This window comes from Solanum dulcamara, chromosome 4 (genome assembly GCF_947179165.1).
Source record: "Solanum dulcamara chromosome 4, daSolDulc1.2, whole genome shotgun sequence".
In the NCBI taxonomy this organism is placed as follows: Eukaryota; Viridiplantae; Streptophyta; class Magnoliopsida; order Solanales; family Solanaceae; genus Solanum; species Solanum dulcamara.
In genome coordinates this window covers 6,713,096-6,733,384 of record NC_077240.1, presented here as the reverse complement: position 1 = coordinate 6,733,384, position 20,289 = coordinate 6,713,096, and the positions used below count along the sequence as shown (strand labels likewise).

At 35.5% G+C, this 20,289-nt stretch overlaps 2 protein-coding genes and 2 non-coding genes across 4 annotated transcripts; 1 reads left to right on the top strand and 3 right to left on the bottom strand.

The window, feature by feature from the left end:
* The first annotated feature begins 343 nt into the window (after nt 1-343).
* LOC129885826 (uncharacterized) lies at nt 344-10,352 on the top strand. The gene is made up of 6 exons (XM_055960262.1): nt 344-559; nt 2,321-2,780; nt 5,448-5,758; nt 5,839-5,895; nt 9,009-9,421; nt 9,812-10,352. Exons 2-6 carry the CDS (start codon nt 2,383-2,385, stop codon nt 10,073-10,075), a joined length of 1,443 nt encoding a protein of 480 aa, XP_055816237.1. The 5' UTR covers nt 344-559; nt 2,321-2,382; the 3' UTR covers nt 10,076-10,352.
* A 415-nt stretch (nt 10,353-10,767) lies between these two features.
* On the bottom strand, nt 10,768-10,839 carry TRNAE-UUC (transfer RNA glutamic acid (anticodon UUC)). Its single transcript has one exon. It is a non-coding gene; the product is annotated as a tRNA-Glu (tRNA).
* An 855-nt stretch (nt 10,840-11,694) lies between these two features.
* Nucleotides 11,695-11,766, bottom strand: TRNAE-UUC (transfer RNA glutamic acid (anticodon UUC)). Its single transcript has one exon. It is a non-coding gene; the product is annotated as a tRNA-Glu (tRNA).
* A 6,229-nt stretch (nt 11,767-17,995) lies between these two features.
* LOC129884596 (60S acidic ribosomal protein P1-like) lies at nt 17,996-18,952 on the bottom strand. Its single transcript, XM_055958881.1, has 4 exons — nt 18,843-18,952; nt 18,652-18,747; nt 18,344-18,562; nt 17,996-18,249 (listed from the first exon to the last, which is right to left on the bottom strand). The coding sequence occupies exons 2-4, from the start codon at nt 18,718-18,720 to the stop codon at nt 18,196-18,198; spliced, it is 342 nt and encodes a 113-aa protein (XP_055814856.1). The 5' UTR covers nt 18,721-18,747; nt 18,843-18,952; the 3' UTR covers nt 17,996-18,195.
* Nucleotides 18,953-20,289: the final 1,337 nt, after the last annotated feature.

The window sequence follows — 20,289 nt, the reverse complement described above, 5'->3', positions numbered from 1 at the left end:
AATTTCTCTTGGAGGAAAATCTATTAATTATCGTATCACCTTTTTACATATGATGACATCCCATAAAAGGAAAAGAAAAAAAATACAGTAAAAGTTTTTCCAAAAATACCTAATCAGCAAAATAAATAGTCCAAGTAAGTGATAATATATAATGTTTAATATTATAAAAGGAAAAAGACATAAATTCATTTTTAATTTATCCCGAAAAATCAGTTAGTTACATGCTTAAATTCATTCCTAACTTGTCTCGAAAATTTATTTCTATTTTTATTCAAAATGTAATTAATAACATTCAAAACTGACGTGGAAATAAATTTAAATATAAAAATAAAATAAAGTAAAAACTGTTTCCTATGCGGAAGGAATCAGTTGCTTGCTTCTGCTTCTTCCCCAAGTATTTGACAGATACTGAAACACGTCTCTGTGTCTGTACCCCCCCCCCCCAACCCACCCACTAGGCCCAGGGTACTATTTGACGATGATGACGAGGAATCAAGTAATGAGGGCTGAGTCTGTTGAAAACTTTTGAATCGGAAATTCTTGAATTTCTTCCACAGTGGTATGTAAGATTACTTTTCTTTACCTTTTGATTGAATTTTGGAATTGGGTCTTTGAAGTTTCGGCACTTTGATTTACTTTCTTGAAACAAATGATCATATGTTGAACTGGGTTTTCTGATTCGGTTCAAAGCAGGGTCTGAAGCCTGTTCAGACCCACTGTGGATGTTGTGTTCTTGGAAGTTCTTCTGTCATGTGTTAGGAGAATTCTACTTTGATTCTAAGGTAGTACTAGTAAATAATAGTTTTATGGAATTTTCAAATTAACATTAGAAAATTTCTGATTTTCTTGAAGTAAAACGTGTTAATAGATTAAAAGGGGGAAAAGGAGAAATCAAAGACTCAGGTTAAAATTGAAGATCCTGATTTTCTGGGAATGCTTGGGTTTGGCTCTCTTTAGTTAGAATTGTACTGGGCACTGTTGAATCTCTCGGTTTTTGTTTGATTGTAGATTTTTTTAAAACTATGGTGCTGGTATCTTCTCAGCAGGACAAAGGTGCGGGAAGTACTATATAGCTCTGCTAGATATATTTGCGTCCTTCCACTAGTACTAGTGCATATTCTGCCCACCATGACTTAGGCAGATAGGAAAATTATACATGGATTTTTATTTATTGTGGAAACCTTACACCCCATGGCTTTTATTCCAACTTTGTCAATTGCTAGGCCGTACCTTGTGTATAAAATCCATGTAGAGATTTTGAACTGAGTGTTCCATTTGGCTGATGCCTTGAAATCTTGATTCTAGAGAAAAGTTCTCTTTTTTCTTCTCCATTCCTTTTCACTCTTTTTAGATATATGCTTGTTTAATTGATAGTTCACTATGATTGAAAGACGTTGCCTTGAAGGGTGAAGGGTAACTTTTAGATTTTGATAGCACGTTGCATGGTTGAAAGTTTTGCATTTTGGATAAAGAAGATGCACCTAGGCCTAACTCAACCTCAAAAGCTAGCACATGAGGTGAGGATGCCAAGACTATATAAGGAGAATAATTTCCCATCCCACAACCGATGTGGGACTTCTAACACCTTCGCATGCCTAGGCCTACCAACTGGAGCATGGACAACAATATGGGAGGCCTAATGTTGAGTAAACCAAGAATTGGGGATGGGTATGACTCTGATACCCACTGAAGGGTGTGACCATTTCATCTAAAAGTTTAAGTCATTAGAGAGAGCACACTTTTATTTATTTAATTGTGCATTCAACATGCCCCTCATGTACGGATTTGATTTTTTCATGAGCCAAGTATGTGGAATCTTTTTGTGATAATGATTGATGGCAAGACTTGAACCTAGGACCTTTACTTGCTCTGATGCCATGATGAGAAAATGAACCGGGGACCTAATTTAACGCTCATGAAGTGAGGATTTCCCATGATCACATAAGGAGAACAATTTCTCATCCCACAACCGATGGACTTTTAGCTAGCACTACTTTCAGTTTCAAAAAAAGAAATCAGTTTCATAAAACTAGCACTACTTGGTGCTTGATGCTGCCTTTAACTTATGGATAATATGTTCCAGTGAATGCCATCTGAAAACCTGAAGCAATTGTTGGTACTTTCAGTTTTGGCAATGTCCAAAGCAAATATTTTCGTTTTACTTTATTATCTTTTTGAAACAATAAAGGGTCGTCTTTATAATTTATTTTCGGAAATAATAAAGGGTCAACCCTGCGAGTATGGATGGACTGCAAAAGAAAGTAAATCCTGTGTATTTTGTCTTGTAGTTTCTCATTAACAATTCCCCTTTCCATGGCAGGTTGTCCGCACATATTTTCTTTTGATGTGCTGAGAATGGATTGAATTGTAAGATATTGCAAAATGGGACGTGAAATGGAGAACAAGCAAAATACAAACATGATTTCAGATGCTTCGGTAAAAAAGCAGAATGGAAGTGATTCTAAAGAACTTGAAGCTAGTTATGTAAATTGTGCTAGCAACTATGAGGCTCATACCTCCTTGGTTGAACAAGTAAAGGAGGAAGTCCATGGCATTGAGGACGATGAAATTGATATAACAGAATGTACAGCTCCTGCTGATAGTGTGCTGGTGCAATCAGATTGGGAAGAGTTGACGGAAAGTTCAAGTTCTTTTGAGAGTATTATTTCTGAAGCAGGGAATTGCACAATTATGAATGACACCGAGTGTACATCAGAATACAGCGGTGATGCTACATCTGAACTAGCATTTAGTGGACTTGGTGACCTATTTAGGATGACGTATGTATTACTTCGCCTAGATCTTTATTTATTGGATAGCCTTTTTTTTCTGTAGTCTGCAGTTTGATTTCTGATGCTTTGCCTTTTTATGCTTCATATTTGTGATGAACAAAGGTAAATTTTATTTATAAAGGCTCAGTACCAAGCTGGCACTGAGACATAGTACAAAAAGATTTGCTGGAAAGGAATACTTTAAAGCTGTAAGGATTTCAAGAACTCCAGCATTATGTTGCTATCAGCAGAAAAATCTGCATTGCACCAATTCCTTTTTAAAATTTTGGATCCAAATATATTTTACAATAGAAACATTCTCCTCGTTCCCGTGAAGCATCTTCTGTTCACTCCTCTCGAGCCAGATTCTCCATATAATGCAAAGAGGAATGACCTTCCAGATCTTCTTTTCATCCTTACTCGTTCCTTGCCTCTTCCAACAGCTCAGAAGTTGTTTAACATTTGCTGGCATGTCCCAATAGACCCCAAAAATATTGAGAAACATGCACCAAATTCGCCACACAAATTTCAATGTAGTAGCAAGTGATTCACAGTTTCTCCCTCTGAATTTTGATGCTTCATATGTTAATAAGCGTTATAGTTCACCGCTTTATTCATCAGAAAATGAAACTGATTGCAGAAATCAAGCTCTCTTAGTGGACATTTTTTTAAAAAACTTGGTAACTTTGTATTACATCACAAAATAATACATGTGTTGTATTGAAACCTTATGTACAAGTGTCCTCCTAATTTCACTTCTCTATGACTAAATTGAGTCTAGAACATCAATGATAGAGATAGTGTCATTTGAGTATAACTGATTACAACAAAAAACTAAAAGTGGAATGCTGTTAAGTTTAACTTTCTGTACATTGTTCACCATATAGCACTAGGGATAATTCTCCATCTACCTCTGTCCTTAGCATGTACCCCTTCTTCCTCCCAACTCATTAAGGCCTCAGCCACCTTCCTAGGCATGGTCCAGGAAATGCCTTTGAGGCTCAGAAATATTCTCCATAAATGTTGGGTGTACTTGCAATGTAAAAATAGATGTTTAACCGTCTCGGATGTTTCACCACATAGGAAGTACCTGGAGCACAAGGTTATCCCCCTCTTCATGGCATTGTCCTGTGTAAGGATTGCTTCCTTAGCCATTAAGCAGACAAAGCATGATACTTTGTGAGGTATTCTACAATTTCATATTTGTTTCCAGGGCCATCTTGTACCATGCTGATTTGTTGGATCCATCAACTTGTAGGTTTTGTTGACTTTGAACACTCCCTTTTCATCTCTGATCCACCATAGTTCATCCTCCCCCTGTTTGCACAACTCTCATGACCTCCCAGTCATTCAACTGCCTTCTGAAAGTGAAATTCCATCCCTGTGGTGTCCATGGTTCTGCTGTAGTGCTTTGTTTCCATGTTGCCTTTCTCATGCCAATTGTCCTTCCAAAATCTTGTCTTCCTGCCATCCAAAACGTTTAACTTTGAGTTGCTCTCAACTTTATTCCACAAGCTTCTCATGGATCTCCAGAGGCTAACCCCATAAAGAGTGGTCACTTCTTTATCTCTTTCTGGACATTTTTCCAGTGGGTAAACTTCAAAAGTCAACATAGCATTTTTTAGCTTTGTTAAATTCTGCAGAAAAAGTTGATCATCTATATTTTTTGTTGCATGATATAAAATAAACTTAAAGATGGTTTTATGAGTATATTTTTTTCGATTCCATAGCTGTTAGTTTTTAGAACTTAATGATCTTATTGGTGATACCGTCGAGCTAATTAAGAAAATTGCCATAATGTCTAGTATAACAGATTTTCTGGAATTGGGGTGGGTTATTTGTTAGTCACTGATTGTTTGGGCGTGTAATTTAGGTTGAGAAAAATAGATATTAGTATTGTCTGACATGAGAATGATAAGTCAATAAAAAGTAATTCCTGTCATAGAGAGAAAGATGGTAATTGCTGCTCTATCTGTCCTGTAACTCCAACAAAACCTGGAGTTGCAAAAGTTACATTGAGGAGAGAAATGAACTCCGTAATCAATGAGTGGATCGAGAGTGAGTGAACACTGTTAAAAATGTGCTCTGGTTGCAAAATTTTGCCAGTAATCATGCAGGCCGGTCATGACGTCATGTGCAGGGATTGATTCATCTATTGAAGTCAATTTTCTTGTTACATTGAAGGATTGGCTTGCTATGGGAAATATCTATGCATGGTTTAGTTGTTCAACGAAGGTGTTTCCCTTTTCTGGATAATGGTGGTGGTCAGGCTAGCTTGTGCGCGCCTCGACTAATTCACTTGGTATTTGTTTCCATTCAGTATAGGTATCGGCTAACTCGGCCACCAAGGTTTGAGCATATAGAAAGAATTCATATTGTGTAGCCGCTTCTGGGATTGAACCAGGTTCCTAAGGTCGTTATTTTGATCTTCAACCGCCAGGCTACCCCCTAGGGTAGTTGTTCAACCTAGTCTGACCATGAACTTGCTGTTGAGTAACTTGAGTTTCTCGTTCACAGACAGAACTGGCTAATCATCTCATCCTTGACTTAGGTGACTTCGTGTCAGATTCAACATTGGATTTGGGATAGTGTAGTCCTTTGTGGTGTTTTGTGCCTTTTCTAGAGTAAGAGAATATCTTCGAAAAACCTTAACACGTTCCTTTTTTTGTCCTTTAGGAGGAAAAAGGTTACCCCTCAGTGGAGAGACTTTATACAACCTCTAAGGCAGCGATGCAAGTTGATTGAGTTGAAACTCCATCTGCTTCAGTCGCAAACTCGGAAATATGAGAAGCAAATGCGGGATGACAACCACCAGATGAAGCTTCAAATGGGAAGTGTTCAATTGGAAGATTTAGGTTCAAAGTCAATTCCATTTTCTTGTAATAGTTTAAGAGATAAGGTTGTGAAGAGAAAGAAGAGAAGAAGAACTGAAGATACATTGGATATAGCAGCTTATATGTCTCATCATCCCTTGTTCTCATTCTTTGGTAATATTTACCTTCGTTGTCCTTTAGCCTAGTTTCACATTTTCATTTGCAAATCATGAATTTGTATTTGTGACTTGCAGAAAAAAGAAAGTCAAGTGCTGATGGCTCTTTTCTGGACAATGAATTGGACAAAATAGGTTCGAATGCATACTTTTCTCAATTTTGAGTTGCAGTTGTTGTGGTTCTTTGTTGCTTCTTGGTGGAAAAATAATTCGATAATATCAAATTGGTAGCAATGCATATGTTGTTCCTATTCAAGTCTTTTATTAATGGCTATTGCACACACAACAGAGGCTATGTTTGGAAGCTATATGGAATTGTGACTTCTTGTGCAAGGCAGCTGCTGTTTGGTTAAGAATTTACAATTATTTCTTGAGTGCAAGTTTCTTTAATGTTGACGGGAGATTTTAAAGATTGAAGTTTTCCAATACAGTTAGTACTTTTCCTTTTTTGTATATCTGAGATTTGTTGATGAATTGATCCCTAATTGCTTATTTACTTGTGACCTCTCATTCTGTCAATATGCCACAAGTCCTATTTTACTTCCATTGATCAGTTAGAATTAGTTAGTACTTTCATTGACAGGTGCAAGATTGCTTGGTGTGAGAGGTTAGGACGTTAGGTGGTGACTCAAGACTACACAGTCATTTAGTTAGGTTTCATCAGACTGGTGGGTTAAGACGGAATCAAATTGGAATAATCTGAGCTAAGATTCCTAAAATCAAGGAAACAAAGAGTGACTATGAGTTTCCGGACGAGTTACATAGGTATGGTCGACGGCACTTAAGTGACAGATATATGCATGCATGTGAAGAATGTACTTGCTGGAGTAAAAATAGTTGCAATTATCAGGTTGATGCTGATAAAAGATCAACTTGGGTATAATACCATCACATAGGACATAAAAAGGCCTAGCGGTAGGCTCTTGTTTTAAGGAAAGCTATACATTGGTTTTGCTCTACTTTAATCTGCAACTCTCAGTAGATGTAGACTTGCTTTCATAGAACTTGAGAGATTAATACTCCTCTATCCCCTTTTGTATATCTACTTATTTGATTATTATTTTTTATCTTTGAATTTATTAAGATATGAGAGCAATAATTAGAAGATGTAAAGCAGGTGTAAAGATTCCAGATAAAATATAAATAATAATGATAGATAGTAAAGAGAGAGTGTTTTCAGGGACAGTAACTTGTGGTTGCGTTCTTTAAGCAGTGTCATTGGCTTGGTTCTTATCTTTTGCAATGCGCTTAATTGCAATAGATGAGTATGAATCCTGATGATAACCTGAAGAGTGTAATATCCCCTATTCAATGTGGGACCACATAATTCCTCTGGGTGTTTTCTTGTAACTTTGATTAGCATTGTATGAAACTTGGCACACACATAATAACCTGGCTGGGTAATCATCAGCACACATAGTGTAGTGCTTTTTGTGGGTTCCTAATGTTGTTCTGGTGTTCGCTCCAATATTCTGTTAATTGACTTGATGCTTGCTATTTGTTAATTATTTTGTTAATTGATGAAACTAGCTAAAGAGTCTGTCAAAGCTAGAATACTGGTAAAACAATTTAGAGGGTAAGGAAACTCACCACCCGACCCTTAAAAAATGAGCTCCAAACGAGCCCACTTCCTTAAATTGGCCTTGGCCATCCCAGTTAACTTTTTGGGCTGGGACTGGGCCAAGGTTTTTGATCCCTGATCCGTACCAGCACAGCACAGATCAGCTCAAAATTACAAAAAAATAATTACGGACTTAGTTAAGGACAGAATAAAATGGAAGCAAGGGGATTATATTGGTGATAATGGTTAGTTGAGATTAAGATTAGCTGTTACACTTGCATTATGCTCTGTATTTGTCAACTGTCAAGAGTCTTTTTGGGTCTGTTAGAAACTTGTATGTTATTGCAAGGATAAGTGTAGGAACTACAGTTGTAAAAAACTCCTTATTTGACATAAAAGATAGCTTGTTTAGTAGTGGAATGAAATAGTTGACCCATATACAATGGAATGGATACAAGGAATTCATAAGGCCAATCCTAGTTAGTTTGGATTAAGGCATGGCTGATTAATTGATTCGTTTTGACCCCCCATTAGTGCATATCCATCTCATCTTTGAACTTGATGTATGGTCTGTTTGGTATGAAGTTAAACATTTTCCAGAAAGTGTTCAAATTTTTTCACATTTGGTTGGCTAAATTGTTTGAGAAAACATTTTCCCTAAGATTACATTTTCCTTAAAAAACTGGTAAGTAACTCCCTTGGCATGGTTAAGGAAGTCTCTCTCCAAGAGAATTGAGATGCAACAACCCTGGCGCTAGAGTTCCTTGATGAAGTCTGGGGTGTGGGATTTGGGGAATATAGATAAAAGGCATGCAGTCAAATGAGCATTTGAAGTAGTGGTCCAATGACAGGGTAGACATACATCTAACTTTTGTTAACCACTGAACAGATAAAATGTATTTTCTAATTGAAAACTGGGAACAAACAACATAAATTGAAATAGAAATAAGTAGACTAAGGAATTGAACAAGAGAGTGGTTGAAGCTCGATTTTAGAAAATTCAAAGATAAGAGGTGTGGAGACTTCTGCTTTGTGCTCTAAATCAAATGGTGCTTTCATGTTAATATCAGGTTTAGGGTTGGGAATTGGAGGGTGGGGGAGGCGCACAGGAAATTATTTATGTCATATTGTTAGGGAACTTCAGCGGAACTATTTATTTTTAGGAATCTATTTTTCTCCTTAAAATCAAACACCGACTCTGGACAATACGAATGCCCTTTCTGATGCAGTTCATGATGCGGAGCTACCAAACTAGCTAAGCTAGGTAGTTTGTTGATAGAATATCTATCCTAGCAGGAAGATGAAAGAATATACTATACTCTATAGGAGAGTTAAAAGAATATACATGTTGTGGAACAATATCAAGATTAGAAGATTTTGGCTTGCCCCTCTCTATCTTATTAGTCAAATCTAAATGTCCTTATTTTGAAAAGCAGCACTAACACCATTACCAACCAAATACTAGAAATATTTTTCGAAAATGTTTTCCGCTCACCCATAAGAAAAACACCTATTTCTGAGGAAAGAAAATTCCTTAGTACCAAACGTCCCCTAGTCTATAATAATAGTAGTTTTCTTTTGTAAATGTAATCCTATGCAAAATCACCTGTTGCGTGTGCTTACTTCTTCTGCTAGTTTTCTTCTAATTGCTTGAAGAATTACATCGTTTCACTTCTTAATTCTGTAGCCATCTGCTCTGGCAAGATCAACACCGACGATGACTTACACCGACAGCCTGCTGATGGTGATGCTTCCCTGGAGAAAATACTCCACAAAATTGGGGTTCTTCAGTCAAAAGTTATCCAGCTTAAAACTAGACTTGACAAGGTAACAAGTGAGAATGGGATGTTCTCCAGCACTGATGACTTGAAATCGCTTCTACAATGTAATGCTTTGGGCAGCTCTGCTCGAAGTTCTGCCCTTCTTCAAGGCAATCGGGGCAAAATGCCATCAGGATCACATGATGTTGTATCACAGCTGATATCTGAGTATAATATGGTTATGCCTGACAATGCAGCTTCAAGACATGGACAAGCAGTGAACGTCCCTGATGTGATTGAAAGCACAGACCGTTCCTTACTATTGGATACAAACACCAATGTGAGTACTTAAATATGACTCACTATTCTTCATTGATTGCTGTTCTATGTCTGTGTATGCGCCTATGATTCATCATATATCATTAACCCTTCAAAAAGAATTCACGTTGATTTTCAAAATAGCTAGGCAAAATGGTGGGATGTGCTTTTATTTGTTTTCTTTTAGCTTTCATTTAGGTTCCATTTCTCTCTCTCTCTCTCTCTCTCTGTCATTGTTATTTCCTGCTTTAAGTTAGTCAACCCATTGATTTATAATAGTAAATAGTTGGTGGTTAAATCGTTTGTATTTCAGATCATGATTATTCTTCATATGGTAGTATGGTGACCTAAAACTTCTTGGTATTCAATTGTTAATGTGTTGAATTCATCCTATCATCTTTCACATGTGCAGTCTGAAGATGGCGTTCTAATCTACAATCAAAAAATGAAGGAAGAGATGAGTAACTTTGAGGAATTCAAGATTCATTCTGCGGAAAAGCCTCATGTTTTAGAACATGTCCAGAAGGTTACCATCCCAGCTAGTGTTCCAGATCCAGATGTTCCAGTGGATGATCAACCGGCTCCAAAAATTCGGTCTATTTCCCAGCTTTCTGCTCCGAAGAGCAAAAGGAGGAAGGCTCGACGGAGAGCTGGTTCTAATAAACGGAATCACTGATCTTCAGCTTAGCTTTTGTGATTGCTCAAGTATATATCTGATTCAATGATCTACTAGAAGTTGATTTCAATCCCCCTCTCCTCTTGGAGACTCAAAACTGTCCTGCAAATGCACCAAATGACAACAACTATTTCCTCAATCTCGAAACTGTTAATATGTTTTTTTGTTTTCTTCTCAAGTTACGTTTATATTTTTAGTAAATATTGTAGTAGACAAATTGCAGTTATGTTTTTTTTTTCTTCTTTGATTCAGAGTAATTACAGTCTACTTTCATACACTACCATCTTCATTTGCTTATTTCTTGGAGGTCTGCTTGTTTCTTGTTCTATTATTGGAAATCTAAATATCAGAATTAATCAAGAAGAATAGAATGTGAATTGGTGTAATTCTCGAAATGAGGAAATAAGTTGAGACAAGAAATATGTCATCTTCAACTCTCTTTTTTTTTTTTTTTTGAAAAATACTAATCAAACTTCTTAAAATTCAAAGATTAATATCTAATTATGATAACATGATCTAACCAAACTTTTTTTTAGCTTATTTATAGAAATCAGTTATTCAGACAAGAGAGAAAATTTAGATGTAATATAGTAATAATATCGTTTCTTTGTTTTTGGTTTTTCTTCTCATTTTCCCATTACTTGAAGAAGTAATTATCTGAATATATTTGAGTCAAAAATCATTTTAAAAAATTCCGTTACCGGGAATCGAACCCGGGTCTCCTGGGTGAAAGCCAGATATCCTAACCGCTGGACGATAACGGATGTTTGTTAATTTGCTCTCTCTTGTTTATTTATATATATAAATCGGAGTTTTTTATTTGCAAAATATATGTCCATCTAAACTAATATAATGACAACAACATGTTCGGTGTATCCCCACAAAGTGACGTCTATATTCTAATGATTGAATGTATAGTTTAGGGAAATTGAACGATGCAAGTTTACATTTAATTAGTTGTTATTTTGACAAAAACAATTGTTAAATACGTAAGATGAGAAGGTAATTTTTACTTTCACTAATATCTGCGTAAAACAAGTACTTTTACAAGAAGATGATAATTTTTTAATGGAGGTAGTGTAGCCAGGAGCGAAACTACAATATCTTTAGTACAGATTCTATAACTATCTTAAAAAGTCCACAAAATAATATATATTTTAATAATATATTTATTTAGAACTCAATAAACTTTCTTTTCTATAATTCAAAGTCTCAGCTTCTAAAATAGTTCTCAAGGATTGCATGTAAATTCAATGGACTCATGTTAGTCAAAATTCACGTACTCTAGGGGCAAAAGATAAAAAAGATTAAAATCACCTTTAAGTTATGGGGCAAAAGGCACGTAGGACAACAAATGCAATATGCTTGTAGGACAACAAATGCAATATGCTTGTAGGACAACTTAGCAGCACTTGCAGTTTCGCATAAATTTTGTACTTATGCATGGCACAAGGAGAAGTTTTCTAATTGAATTGAAATTGTGACACAGTTGGATTTTCTAGACACATCTGGAGAATTGTATTACACTTATCGATCTTGTAGGTAATTTTTAGCTATGTTCATTGATTTACACTCTGTTGAAGTAATAATCTGAATATAAAATGATTTTTTAAAACAAATTCCGTTACCGGGAATCGAACCCGGGTCTCCTGGGTGAAAGCCAGATATCCTAACCGCTGGACGATAACGGAAGCTTGCTATTGTTTTCCTCTTAATTTTATATATTCCTAGATTTTCGTAAATGGAAGCACCTGAAAAGGAAAAACAGAAATGTGAATGTGGAATTGTTTGCAAAATATATGTCCATCTTAAAAATTATGTCAAACATACCAAAATACCTTTTAGTCTTGTGACCCTAAACATATCACATGGAAAAGAAATTAAAGTGTTATAAAAAACGAAAGAAGTTATTCTTTTTAAAACAAACTAAAATGAAAGGTATGCCATTTTATTTTAAATGGAGGGAGTAGTACTTTAGCAAAAATTAAAAACTAATGGAGGCAGTGTAAATGCTTTGAATATATATATGAATGAAGCACTCATGTTACAAGTCAAAATTCACTCAACAAAAACTGTTCCAACTTTTGATAAGATACACATATTAGACGTGCACATATTATCTAATTAGATTAAACACATACTTTACATTTTATCAAGATTTATGAATATATTCTAGAGACGATCGAATTTCTTTCTTAATTATCCATATATATTTTGGCATAATAAGTATATAATTTGACAGCTGAAAATATGTGACGCAACAATGAGATAGACTTAAATTAATTTAGATGTGAAAGTAAAGTATACCCAAAATGGCATCATGTGGTAACATATAAAAACATTTTTCTCATCCATCTTTTTGTCCTCAATTATCATTTCAAAAAACTCTCTCTAACAAGTTATAGGACAAAAGGTTGATATTGGTGTATTTGATAGTATCGGAGTAAGAATTCTTATCAAAAAAAATTTAAAAATATAAAAAAACTAAATACACAAAAAAAAAGTCAAAAAAAATTCAATATCTAATAATTTTGACATTTTATATACATGTTAATTTTTGAAGGAAGAAAATTCAGATGAATGAAAAATTGAAACGTTAAAAAGGGTTGAATTGATGTGAGTTGACAATGGTGATTACCTAGTAAATGGGAGACAGTGGCAGCTAGCCCCATTTTGCACTCTCCTTTTTGTTGTTGCAAATAAAAGTCAAAAACCAAATCATATTGTTACAGCTATCAGAATCATCATCATGCAGGTCCATTGACTATCAATCAAAAAAGTCTCTTTTTTCATTAGGTACAATATATTCATGCTTGCTTCACTTGAGAAAAAGAAGATTAAGGGTAAATCTGTCCATAAAGTACAAGAGTACTGAAGCCTGCTAGCAGCTTCTCAAATTTACTTACTTCTTCTGTTTCAATTTACGTGACACACTTTTCTATTTAGTCAATTTTAAAAAGAATGATACATTTCTTTATAGTCACACGAACATCTATGATTTATTTTAATTTAGACCACAAATTTCAAAAGACTTTCTTTTTTTTTAAAATTTATGTCAAATCAAATAACATTATATAAATTGAGAATGAGGGAATAGTTGGTTTAAGTTTAACGTGGGAATGAGGTAAAGAAGAAGGCGAAAAACAACACTCTCTTTTCTTGTTAACTTTACCTTTTACCTTCCACTAAGTCGTACAACCACCATGCACGCTAATGCATCCACTTTCTCCTTTCTTTTTCTTAATTTTTTTCAACAAAGGAGACATAAAAAAGTCAAAGTCAGATCTACGATAGAATTTAAGATTTGAATTTTATGGGTATAAATTCAGCATATAACAATAACATATTCAATGAAATCTCACAAATAAGATCTCAAAAGGTTGCGTTTGAGCATAAAGTACTAAATTAAGATGAACTCATAATATATATACACTACATCCTTCCCAAGAAGAAAAATAAAACTTATTTAGAGCCGGGGATGGTGCCAACTTTATGCTTTTACTGAGCCGAGGGTCTCCAGGAAACAGCCGTCCTACCTTGGTAGGAGTAAGGTCTGCGTACATTCTACCCTCCCCAGACCCCATGTTGTGGGATTTCACTGGGTTGTTGTTGTTGTTGTATATACTATATACATGTTGAATCTTATTCGGTTAGTTAGTCCTGATAATTCTAAATCCGACACTATAGAGAACTATATATATAAAATCAAATCCCTCTCCTAAAGAACTTATATATGCATCTGCGGAAATTGGTGTACTAAAAGAGTTTCTTACGAGTAACAGTGTAGAGCCATTTTGGCATTCTGTCCACCTCCCAGCTTGCTGAGGACTGAGGGAGGGGGCCAAAGTGCCAAACTAGCTCTGCAACTCTCTCTTTCAGAAAACCTCACAGATTAATTTGTGTGCGTACGTGGAAACAGCTTCCATCTCTAGCTACCTCCACGAGATCGATCTAGTATACTTCATCCTCTTCGGATCCGATTTGTGGGATTACACTGGGTATTCTGTTGTTGTGTACGTGTATATCTCAGATAGACCTTCCACTCCATAATTAAGGTATTGTCACTAATTTGTATAAAATTAATGGTGGCATATGATGTGAAAGCTCTGTGTGAATAAATTCATGCATCGGTAATCAGGTCATGACCCCCATTCTGTTGTTGTTTGTTAAAGAAGTACTCTCTAGTGGTTATATGTTCTCCCAACATGGGTTGTGATGCATAGGGGGACTGCTTCACCCTTAACCAGATGTCTCGTCTTTGAGCCCTTGGTATGACTAAAAGAAGTACTCTCTAGTGGTTATATGTTCTCCCAACATGGGTTGTGATGCATAGGGGGACTGCTTCACCCTTAATCAGATGTCTCGTCTTTGAGCCCTTGGTATGGCTAAAATCCTGTTGGGAGTGCCACCTCGAATGGGCCTGCAGTGCGATCCGAGTTTAGTCGGGACTCCACAGGCTCTGGACACCGGATGGTTAAATAATCGTTTTTATGTTCTTGAATCCAAGGTCTGTACTAATTGTTCATAGGATGAAATTACCATTACTAATTCAAGAAAAGAAAACCTTTTGCAGAAATAATAGGGAGTACTAGTATTTCTTATATGGATAAAAGTCTTAGTTGATTGTTTTAGAGTTTTTTTATTTTATATATCTACAACCATATATGAGATGTATAATATTAATTAAATCAGTTGCTTTGGTGGAATGAATTGTAATAAACGAACCCAAGGACTAAATAAAACAATGATAAGTCAAGCAAAATCGATTGATGATGAGAACATTGAGAAGACACAGCTTTTGGATGATCAGAGAGTTTTCAATTCAATCCCTTGGAAATTCTGTTGAAGTAAACAGTTTTACTATTTAAACTATATATACTACAATTTAGTACAGAAAAATATTGTCTTTATGTTGTTCTTTATGTCTTTATGTTGTTCTATATACTACACAATTTAGTACACACTTAGTATTTTCCTGACATTGGGAAATTGTTGTCTTGCGATAGTGGCAAGTTAAGTTTTCTTTGAGTCGAAGGTCTATCCAGAAACAATCTTCCTACCATCGCAAGGTAGGACAACCTCCCTACCATCACAAGGTAATTATATTGGGTTTGTTGTTGTTTGTAATGTAAAATCACTATTAATGTCAACTAGGAGGAGAGTCTTCATATTTTTTTCTCGTCCAGATCTCAAGCAAGTCTCTGTTTTAGATTCGAATAACTGTTTACTACATTTGATAGTAACTGATCTGCTTCTAAGTTTGAAGTCCATGGGAATAATACGTTGTTACGATGTCAAGTTTGATGCTCCAAATCTTGTGCCTTTTACATATGTCGGACCTGAATTTACATTTTTATTGGTCAAGTACGTCGGACATGATATCCCGATGATTATTCAGAATGTTACCCAATTGTCTGAATTAATAACAATCGTCAATCAGTATTATTATTCTTTTATTTTTAAAGCTGACAAGAACACAAGCTATGCCACTAAGCTGAAAAGCTTAAACTAAGGTTATGAGGGAATTATGACATTCACTTACACCAATAATTCTTTAGGAAGCTGCATAGGACCATATGTTAAAAAGATCGTAAAGCCTACTCTTCTTCAGATTCGCTGTCTACATACACCAGTGTTGGTTGGCTTCTGATGGTTTTTGTTAACAAACGTCTTAAGAAGTTGCATGATTTTAAACTTGTCTTGCATTTGCTAGAAACGGAGAGGAGGCTCTCTTAAGAAGATCATGGCTTCAAGGCTAAGAAGGTGACATTAAACCAAAAAACTCCCTCAAGCAACGATGATGTCATAGTTTCAGCTCCATCTCGACTTAAAAAGCGTGTGCCTATTTTCAAGTATTTTTGAAATTATTGACGCGAGCCAGGGGATCTCTTTTTATTACCATCTTCAAATATGCGACTAAAACGGGAAAAGAGCATTGAGCGAAGCCCAAGGAAATATTTAAATGAGTGGCAAAATCAAATTCAACCCGACCAATCCAATCCGTGTAAGTTTGGATTGATTATTTGACTCGCTCATTCATTTCAACCCAATCCATAAAAAATTGAATTGATATGTAACACATATTGGCCCATGAGATATTTTATTAAAAAAATTTAATTTTTTTTTTCAATTTGATATATATAACCATAATTAAAAAAAAATATTAAATACTAAAATAATTTAATAAAACAATTAAACTTAGTAAAAATTAGGTTGGATTGAATCTTAACTCATTATGTAACTCATTACCTAACCCATTTTGATCCATCCAATTTTGACCCAAACTAATTTGGATTGGGTTGATTTTGACCCAATTGTTATCTTAACCCATTATGACCCAACGAAATTTAACCCAACCCGCCCAATTACCACCCCTAGTTTAAATGTCCTGAAAATCTAAAATTGATTCAAGTGTGTGATTCTGGAACATGTTATACTGGCAAAAGGATTCAAGTAAACCTTCTCCGGAAGGTGTATAAATAAACATAAAAGACAACTCAGGACACTCAGATAGTTGGACGAAGCCATTACCAGCTTAAGCTTTGAGAATCATAGCATACATGTTTATAAACTCCAATGCCGCCACAAATACAATCTTAAACCCTAGCATCTCCACCAGACTCATAGATTTGCCCCCCACCCCACCCCACCCCCACCCCTCAAGACACTGCTCCTGCCTCCTGGTTGGGGATTCAAGCATAGATTTCTAGGTAGTTGATAGAGGGAGAAATGAGGTTGAGTGTATAATTAAAGAGGAAGCAAATGGACATACTACAGTTATAAGCTACTAACAAATATCATTACATCACAAGCACGGGACACGGTGACTTCAGGATTTTTCATCACATAAGAGATGCACACTTCACCTGACAACAACTTCAGACTCAAATTCGTAGTTTATGGCTTTATGCAATTATAATTCTACCCAACTTTAGGCAACATAAATATAGATCCACCGCACTAACCTTTATCGTTATGTCTACAGGACCAACTCTTCGAAAGAAATCCATGAAAAGATAACAAACTAAAGTCATTTCAGAGAGAAATTAGAAGCAAATAGTGATTTCTATTTTTCTTTACACTGCTCTGAAGCTGGTTCTTGACTCAAATATATCATTTCTTGGGAATAGCTATAACCAAGATTCTCAAATCTGATAAATACTTAAAAAGAACAGAGCAAGGAGAGTGGGGTAGTAGGCCTAATAACATAAAGGAAGATCTAAAGGCTAGCTATTATAAATAGTCGCCCAAGCAGACTAGTAGCATCCAACTCACATTGATCCAATTACAGATAAATGATAAGTAGACATTCTAAAACAGCCCACAAATATCATCCAAAGAATTCAACAGGAAAAATGCACCTTTGGGCGGGGCGCTCTATCAATTCAAATATACAGAACTACAAACAAATGTCATCAACACTTGTCACCAATATCGACTCCCTAAACGAATTATGCTATGTCATAATTCCTTTATCTACTGCAGTATGTACTGAACAGCTTAATAAACAGAATGTTAAGCTCAAGCATACCATATAAGAATGGAATACACTTCCAACTCAACATCCCTTCAACCAGAAAGACTAGACAGTTAATCTTGAATCACCAACCATCTCAAAATCAAACTACTGTGGCATAGCCTTTCATCCCGAAATGTCAGTCTAACAACAAAGACAGAATCTAAAATAGCAGAGAATGCTTCATGGTTTACATAATTCATTAGTTAACCATAAACAGTAGCTCCATTCTTTCTTTAATATAAACTAAAAGTCTACTTTTGTTTGTTAAGTAGTAATAAGGGAAGCATAATTCATTAGATAACTATAAACAGTAGCTCCGTTCTTTCTTTAATATAAACTAAAAGTCTACTTTTGTTTGTCAAGTAGTAATAAGTAACAATCTAATAAAACAGACAACCGAATTTAACGATAGAAGAACAAACATTTGATTAAACTGACAAAAATGGCTAAAACTAAGGCGCAAAACGAGCACAACAGAAGTCCATAACCTCCTCAAGATTAAATGCACTCTTACACTTCTCGAATATCTCAAACATCAATAACTAAAACTTTAACCAATATTTTTTGGAAACAAAAGAACAGATCATACTAACAGTAGCTTCTAATCAAACAAACTGAATCCCATATCATCATCACTTTCTTCCTTTGGTTCCTCCTGTACACATTCAACAAACAATCACACTCAGTTATAATAGTGCAACTCTATGTTAAACGAAATTTAAATCAATAAAGGCGAAATAGTTTGTTACCTTCTTCTCCTCAGCAGCAGGGGCAGCTGCTGCAGCACCACCACCAGCGGCGGCACTACCGACGGGGGCGGCAACGGCAGCGGCACCACCGCCGCCGGCACCAACGCTCATGATGAGATCTGAGATGTTTCTCTTCTCGGCAAGCTTGGCGAACAAGAGAGGCCAGTAAGGTTCGACGGTGACATTTGCTGCTTTTACAATAGCAGAAATCTTCTCTGCCTATTAATAATCAAACCAAACCAAAATCAATACTTCACAAAACAATAAAAACAGATCCGGATAACACTTGTTAAGGCAAAGAAACATACGGTGATGGGGATGTCCTCGTCATTGAGGATCAAACAAGCGTAGGTACTAGCGAGTTCTCCGAACGACATTCTCTAACTCAACCAAATTACCTGTTCCTGCAATATTTTCAATTGTACTGCGAGTGAGAAAATGCCAAGTACATATACAGATGAAATTGTAATGCTGCAGAGGAATTAGTTAGGGTTTGTACCTTGAAGGGAAGAAAATGGCGGTCTGCTCCTATATTGAGTTATTGCTGCTAGGGTTTTGAGATTTGAGATAGTGAGAGGCTTATAAAGTGGAGAAACACGTCGTTGAGGAGGGGTTTGGGGGCCCAACTTTGAAAAATGAAGCCCAGCAAGCATTGGGCCTATTAGCCCTGTAATCTCTTACTTGATATTTCCTAAAAGAGATTATTAAAACATAATTTTTTTTATTTTTTCAATTATGAAAAGGATTTTTTAAGGATAAAGCGATATTATTAAATAGAAAAGTTTGTGCAAAAAAAATGGCGGAATGACCTGGGAGGTCCTTATACTTGGCTTCGTTTGTAAGTTAGACTCTTATACTTACGACTTTGCCAACTGAATCATTAAACTCACTGAAACACAATATTTTAAATCTCTTTCTCATTCGATGTGTGCAAGTGTAGTACGCTCATTTTACAAGTGGAATTTCATGTCACTTTTAGTGACACATAAGATATTAAATGTTAAAAAATTAAAAAATATATATACTTTTCTAAATTCTCGAAATGTTGAACATTATGTTCTTCATATTTTCTCTCAAATTAAGAGCCAAATTCATGCTAAATAGATCAAATTCTTGTCTATTTGACTTGAATTTTACACTACAAGTTCACAAATACAAACCCAACAAATCCTCATCACAATTTTGAATTAATTTCATAAATTAACAAAACTCACTTATTGTTCTTCAAACTTCCTCAAGCTTATCAATGGAGTTTTTCAATATCAATATCACCCTTCACATTATACAAAAAAAGATTCAAAAGATACTCACGAAATTAAAACTTTCAAGGATGAAAATATGGAGGGACAAAAAATGGTCAAGGAAGGTATTGATTGTAGCAAAAAAAATAAAAAATAAAAAAAACATTTAGAGATAGGGATAAAAAGTTTGGTTGGGGGAGGAAGGGGGGATTGATGTTAAGAAGATGAAGAAGAGGGGGGTGGGTATGATGGGTGGATCCATAGAAGAAGAAAAAGAGGGCCGGAAAGAAGAAAGTTGGGAGTGTAAGCATGTGTAGTGTGTTTGGGGGAAGGGGGGGCGAGGGCCGGAAGTAGGAAGTTTTTTTTTTTTTAATTACAGATTTTGTTCAATTTTTTTAAAAAAAATTAATAATTTTTTAATGTAAAATATTTAATCTCACTCGCTTTAAAAGCGTGTAATGACGCACTTTTCCAAATCAGAAATATCAGTGTCACGTTAGTTCGGTCAATGGTCAAAGAGGTTGAAAATATTGTGTTTTGGTGAATTGAAGGGTTCAGTTGATAAACTCGTAAATATAAGAGTTCAACTTACAAACGAAGCCAAGTATAAGAGTCTCTCAAGTCATTCCGACAAAAAAAGGCTTGTAATATTCAAAGGAGTGACCATTCAATGAACTTATAACAAATGGGAATAAACCATTCTTC

Excerpts from the sequence above, each read along its gene's own strand:
- LOC129885826 (XM_055960262.1), top strand. The coding sequence starts at position 2,383 with ATGGGACGTGAAATGGAGAACAAGCAAAATACAAACATGATTTCAGAT. Across the intron at positions 5,759-5,838 it reads TCCCTTGTTCTCATTCTTTG|AAAAAAGAAAGTCAAGTGCT; the intron begins GTAATATTTACC and ends TGTGACTTGCAG. Across the intron at positions 9,422-9,811 it reads TATTGGATACAAACACCAAT|TCTGAAGATGGCGTTCTAAT; the intron begins GTGAGTACTTAA and ends TCACATGTGCAG.
- LOC129884596 (XM_055958881.1), bottom strand. The coding sequence starts at position 18,720 with ATGTCGTTCGGAGAACTCGCTAGTACCTACGCTTGTTTGATCCTCAAT. Across the intron at positions 18,563-18,651 it reads ACGAGGACATCCCCATCACC|GCAGAGAAGATTTCTGCTAT; the intron begins GTATGTTTCTTT and ends GATTATTAATAG. Across the intron at positions 18,250-18,343 it reads CTGCTGCTGAGGAGAAGAAG|GAGGAACCAAAGGAAGAAAG; the intron begins GTAACAAACTAT and ends GAATGTGTACAG.